Genomic DNA, 6,649 nt, shown 5'->3' with positions numbered 1-6,649 from the left:
GGATATGTTGTTGGGAACTTGTTTCTGGATATGTACGTATATATGGATATGTTGGACTTTGTTGAGCTATGTTGTTGGATATGTCGGATTTGATGAAATATGTTGTTGGACATGCTGTTATATGTTGTTGGATATGTATGTATATCTATATGTGAAATCCTGTCAAATTAAATGGATTCAAATAAAAACAGGGGATATATAGCCTCTTTGCCGTCTGCTAGCAGACGGCAAAGAGCTTTGCCGACTGCAAGCAGATGGCAAAGAGGCCATGTGGCAGCTACCTGTGCAAACTGGGAACACTGGGCTGCCTATTTGGCCACTTTGCCATCTGCCAACGGACGGCAAAGACCTTTGAATCTTTGCCGTCTGCTGGCAGACGGCAACGTTCGCAAATAGGACTAGCAAACAGGGCCAGCTATGTCTTCCGCCAGCGGACAACAAATATTCAAAGCTCTTTGCCGTCCACTGGCAGACGGCAAAGCACACCATTAACCCCTAACGGCTCTCACCCCACCCCACTGAGGTCCATGATCTTTGCCGTCTGCTGGCCTCCGTCGGCGGACGGCACATTCATTTGCCGTTCGCTTCTATGAAGCGGACGGCAAAGAAGGCCTTTGTCAGCACTCGTTCAGACGGATAGTTTGCCGTCCGCTGGCTGACGGCAAAGTACTTTCCCGTCCAGCATGCATGCCTTTGCCCGTCCTCTTGCATGCACCAGAACACTTAGATACGCGCCATGGAGCTTGTGGTTGCAAAATGGGCATCGATAGCCGCCTTTCCAGGTCCTAATACGCCTGTTATGCATTCCCTCGTAAAGCTCCCTCAGGATTTGCCTCTTGTACCTCCTCTAGCCATCTTCATCCTCGCTATTCACATCGTCAGACAGCACCTATAAAAATAGTAAAACAAATTTGGCATCAAATCAATGATTACATGCCGTGAAGTAGGATCAGGAATTTATGGCTATTTATTTATACATATCCAGATATTATGGTTTGATTTTTAAGCACAGTCCTCTATGTACAGACCAATATTGAGGAAAATAAAGGCACAAACATATGTAGGTCATTCAAAATCAACTGTCAAGTCCTGGCTAGGAATTATTAGCACGAACACTAACCCTAGTCGGACTACTAGCAGAAATCATTTGCACAGATGAAACAACTAATCACTTATCACTCGTACCATTCAAACAATCAATACACTACACGGATCTAATGAAACTTACTCAGATTTCATGGATTGGGAGAACATAACCATAGGATTTCTATTCCAAAAAGGGGGATGCAGGAGTAACCAGAGAAACCCTATGATCTATTTGACACATAAATGGGTATAGATGACTAACCAGTTGTCCGTCGTCGTCGGAGTTGTCGCCAGAGTGGTCGTCGGAGTCATTGCCGGGGTTGTCACGAGAGTCGGTGTGGAACTCCACCTCCGGCTGTGGAAGCTCGACGCCGTCGACGACGTCAGGGTGCAGCGATAACTTGCCGGCGGTGACGACAACCTCTGTCTCCATCTCCACGCCGTGCTCCGGTGCTTTAGTAGCCCCGACGTCTCCACTTCCTTCGATGCGGCACTTCGCCGGCATCCTCATACACTGATGGCTTTGAGGACTGAGAGCGGCGTCGTGGATGCAAGCGGAGAGAGAGGATTGTGTGTGTGGCAAGGATGGGGGGTGCGGCCGCTCGGGCGCACCATTAAAATGGAGTAGTGGGAGTTGTGGGAGAGAGGTGGGTGACGGTCAAACCAATGGCTCGCCTCCCGGTGAGCCTGCGCTACGGACTGCTGGCGTGCCTACCAAAGTTTCACACGGCTACTCGCACACCTCCCGATGACACTGTGCAGTGAGTACGCCTCTGTCAATTCACACACCTGCACGCACGCCTCCCGGTCTGCCTGCGCGGCGGACTGCTAGCATGCGTCCTGTCAACTCACGCCTACTCGCACGGCACACGGGTCGTGCGGCGGCATGTATATTGTTTTTCTATTTGGATGATTAATGCTGCCGCTTTATTGCTTAACCGAAGCATGGCCCGTATCCATTGTTGGTCTAACGCTCACGGTTCGAATAAATAATCTGTTTGGGATATTGGTTCCCAATTATTAATAATCTGCCGTTTGTAATTAGATAAAGATTACATCAAAACTAGTCTCAAATTTGACAAAAAAAGTACAATGCCACTTTTTATTAGTGTCCATATGACCACAAGATAAGTTTCATGAACTTCAAATAAGTTTTGGATGTACTAGAATTTTAAAATCAAGATTCTCAATGTTTGAAATTTGTTGCACGGGGAGTAAACATGCACCCAGTGAGACACATGTGTTTTTGCAATCCATTTAGGTGCACTGTCACGTGTGCATGTAGCTCAAATTTGATTTTTGCACATTATACCCGTAGAAAATCAATCAATTAATGTACTAAAATGTCTTAATGATTTCTGTGATTTTTTTCGAAATTAAAACGTCCCTCCTTTGGTAACATATGTTCACCGCGGGATAATTAATTTAACATGCATCGTAGTTGCGGTGGATTTGCGGTGTGTGTGTGGGTGTGTGCGTCTGGGGGTGGCGGGTGGCTCGGAGTACACTACGAGTTGTGAGCCACTGTATCGTGAAATCGTTATTTAAAACATTACACAACCCTTTCATACATACATGTTTTGGCCACATGCAGTCGATGGTTGTCCTGCACGACACTCGATACTCGCGTGTGACACTTTCTGTGGGCCCGCGAGGTCGTCGTCCATCACTTTGATGAACAGCCGGCAGTGAGGTTAATTTGACCAGCAAGGTAGAATCTTTTTTGTTTGTGTTATGGTGGTATATAGTACGCGTCAAAGCGGTGGGAGGGGATTAGTATATATGCTATGCGTATGCGTCCGTGAACAAATACACCTCACTCAGTGTCGGGACTTTTCGGTTTCCGAGGCACGTGCCACATCAAAATTGTGAAATAGCTATTCAAACATCACACAACACCTTTTTGGGCCACATGCATGCAACTTCGCCATGTTGAACACTTTTCGTGATTCCTCGCGGTTTAAGAGCAGTTTCAAAAACGGTGCGGCGGACAAGAGTGACAGCGAGCGTATTTTCACGATTTTTTTCTAAACCGCTCATCGGAATAAAGCAAATGATACGCCATTGGAAAGATATCATCGAGGCGCATCTTTTTCATATTTATTATTTTCTCTATTTCGTTACGGTTTAAGAGCAGTCTCAAAATTACTAAATCACGAAATTACGTTTTTTTTTAAATTTTTGCAATTTCCAGTACTGTTTTCGCTCTAGTTTTTGAACTGTTTATTGAAACGAGGCGTGTAATATGTCGTTGTAAAGCTATGGACAAGGCGCAACTTTCATATGTAGAAATGGTTTTGAGATTCCTTATGATTTTAAGTTAATTTTGAAAATCGTGCGGCGGACGACGAGTGATAGCGGTCGTTTTTCGCAAAAAACTTTACAAACCGCTTGTCGAAATGATTCAAATGATACGCTGTCGAAAAGATATCGACGAGACACAACTTTTTCATTTAGAACACACCCTCTAATTCCATACGGTTTAAGAGCAGTTTTGATTCTACCGAAATGCAGCACTGTGTTTTTTCGCGACACTAAAATCGATGAGTGGACCGCATCAGACAGAAAACCGCACTACTTCGGACAGAAAACCGCACTGCATCAGACAGTCAAGCGCACTACATTTTTTTAGTGCATCTTTGTTTCAAATGTAGTATGCTAAAAAGTCCTTCATATCGAACTTCTTTCGAGATCAAAGTGCACCACATTTGCATGTTTGTTTAAATGCATTTTTAGACCAAAGTGCACCGCATTGGCATTTTTTAAATTCATTTTTGTTTTAAATGAAGTGTACCGAAGAGTTCTTCGTAGTGGACTTTTTTGCAAGACCAAAGCGCACTGCATTTGCATGTTTTAAATGCATTTTTTCTTTGTAGTGGACTTTTTTACAATACCAAAGCGCACTGCATTTGCACGTTTTAAATGCATTTTTGTTCTAAATGGTGTACAATTCCTCTAAAAATAATAAAAAGTGAACTCCTCTATACATTTTTTTACAAAGTGAACTCCTTTGTTTTGCAAAGTGCACCGCAAAGGTTTTCTTAATGAGCTGCATCGATTTTAACAAATTATACACCATGTCCTTACAAATTTGCAAAAAAAAAATTCTTCCAAAAATAAAAAAATGAACTCCTCTATACATATTTTTACAAAGTGAACTCCTTTGTTTTGCAAAGTGCACCGCAAAGGTTTTCTTAATAAGCTGCATCAATTTTAACAAATTATACACCATGTCCTTACAAATTTGCAAAAAACAAATCCTCAAAAAATAGAAAAAATGAACTCCTCTATACATTTTTTTTACAAAGTGAACTCCTTTGTTTTGCAAAGTGCACCGCAAAGGTTTTCTTAGTGAGCTGCATCGATTTTTAACACATGAATGCAAATTAATTTTTTGGGAGAAGTGAACCACGGCATAAATCGAAGCGAGCTGCATGGTTTTTCTTCTTATTTTTTTAAAAGTATAAAGCATTTTTGGACTACATGACTTAGGCAAGTGAACCTACATGAACCGTTCAAGTGTACTGATTTTTTTTAAAAAAATTGCATAGTAAATCACACAGATTTTTAACAATGGACTACAATACTTTGAAAAAATGTACTCCTTGGGTTCACGGAGTGCACTGCTTTTACAAAGAAAGATTTTACAAACTGAGCAATAACCCACAATTTTTCAACTGGCGCATGCTCTGCACTGCACAAACGAGACTAGTGAACCACATACCTTTTTTCCAACATTTTTGTATTTAACTTATCTTTTTTTCCCCATAAGTGAACCGAAGATGCACACAATATAAACTGAAGATGCGCCTAACACGGAATGCACCCATATGCAAAGGGGGTCGAGGCAAGAAGTACATGGCCTGGGAAAATATCACAAAGCACTCCTCAAACCCAAAATAAAATTACAAGCAGTTACATCATTTTTTTTGCTCCTGCCACGCCGGCGGACTGCACACATGCTCCTGCCGCACTGCACCCATGCACGCCAGAAACTGCAATAGGCGCCGAAGTGAGCTACAGAACAATCTGCAAAAAAAGGCACAGTACTCAAGCAAGCAAAATCTGAAGACAAATTAACGGCAGCTGTACTGTTGGGCAAGTGTTCCACAGCAGCGCCCGTGGCGGCAGACCCAGCGGAGGGGAAGAAGAGGAACAGGATTTCGCCGGCTTGCTTGTGGTGTCCAAGAGGAGAGGCACGACCGAGGAATCCCGAGTAGACTACTGCGACCACCTGCAGGGGAATCGCGTGATCGATGTGCACTGCAGGGGCGTTGACTGCATCTATCGTGAAGTGGATCCACTGGGGTTGCAGTCCACTGCCGCACATGTTGCTGCCGTTGGTGGCGCGGGAGTTCGGTTGTTGGCGCAGGAGTCGAGGCCGCACCGGCCGGCAGCGGAGGGAAGTTGGAGGTAGAAGGAGGAGACGGAGGGGAGGGGATCCGCACTCAGAGGTAGAAGGAAGGTTGGAGGTAGGTGAAGCCGCTGCCGACATCGCGCAAGGATGTCCAGATCTGACGCCAGCCGGCATGCCCACGTACTGCAAGCACCACCAGAGTGCACCGCTGGCGCACCGACCACTGCCCAACTCCCCATCCGTGACACTCGAGGGGAGAGGTGGTCGACGGTGAGCCCCTGCCTCGATCTGGAATCCGTGGATGCGGATCCGAGCGTCGGCGTGGGCGCCGGGATGGATCAGGTCCGAGGAGGCGGATCCGGGCGTGGGGGATGGGATCCTCCCGCGGGCAGGGGGCGGCGTCCAGGCTGCCGGCATTGACACAGGGCAGGGTGGCGCGAGCCCAGGCCGCCGGTGATGCACGGCAGAGGCGGCGCCATCCCAGGCCGCCGGTGGGTGGGTCGATGGCCGGCTCGGGGTAGGGCGGCGCCCAGCAGACGTGGATCGGGGGAGACGGGGGAGAGAGGTGCGGCGCCGGCGGCACGGGGGGGGGGGGGGTGGGGGTGGGGAGGTGGATCTGGGAAGGGAAGGCGCCGAGGCAGAAGGGGCGGTGGGGAGGTGGCGCGGGGTGGGGTGGTTCGTGGCCGGGGCGGGCGGCGCTGCGTGATGGCTGGGTCGGGAGGTAGGGGAGCCCCGTTGACCAGGGGGAGTAGCGAGGTGTGGGGGGTGTTTTTTTTATTGCGTGCGCGGTTCGGTTCCGGTTTTTGTTGCAGTGTCGAAGTGTTAGCAGAATAAGAAGGTTTTGTTATATATATATATATATATATATATATATATATATATATATATATATATATATATATATATATATATATATATATATATATATATATATATATATATATATATATATATGATGGGTCTATTATGATAACACCCCTTAAGACCTTATTCTGATAACAAAACCTTCTTATTCTGCTAACACTTCGACACTGCAACAAAAGTGACTATACATATCCAATTACATAAGTGACTATACAGATCATTCGCACACACCTTAATAAACAATTGCATGTATTCTAAAGTAGGAGAAACGATCGTCTAGTCATCTACTTCTTGTGACGCTCCCGCCACTACTATATATATATAGGTCATGCTCTGGGATCA

General features: G+C 45.8%; 1 protein-coding gene across 1 annotated transcript; it reads right to left on the bottom strand.

The window, feature by feature from the left end:
* Positions 1–4,885: 4,885 nt before the first annotated feature.
* On the bottom strand, positions 4,886–6,049 carry LOC123169017 (uncharacterized). The gene is made up of 2 exons (XM_044586878.1): positions 5,179–6,049; positions 4,886–5,081 (listed from the first exon to the last, which is right to left on the bottom strand). The coding sequence occupies exons 1-2, from the start codon at positions 5,858–5,860 to the stop codon at positions 5,002–5,004; spliced, it is 762 nt and encodes a 253-aa protein (XP_044442813.1). The 5' UTR covers positions 5,861–6,049; the 3' UTR covers positions 4,886–5,001.
* Between the last annotated feature and the right edge of the window lie 600 nt (positions 6,050–6,649).

This window comes from Triticum aestivum, chromosome 7D (assembly GCF_018294505.1).
Source record: "Triticum aestivum cultivar Chinese Spring chromosome 7D, IWGSC CS RefSeq v2.1, whole genome shotgun sequence".
Taxonomy (NCBI): domain Eukaryota; kingdom Viridiplantae; phylum Streptophyta; class Magnoliopsida; order Poales; family Poaceae; genus Triticum; species Triticum aestivum.
This window is presented reverse-complemented; position numbering and strand designations above follow the sequence as displayed.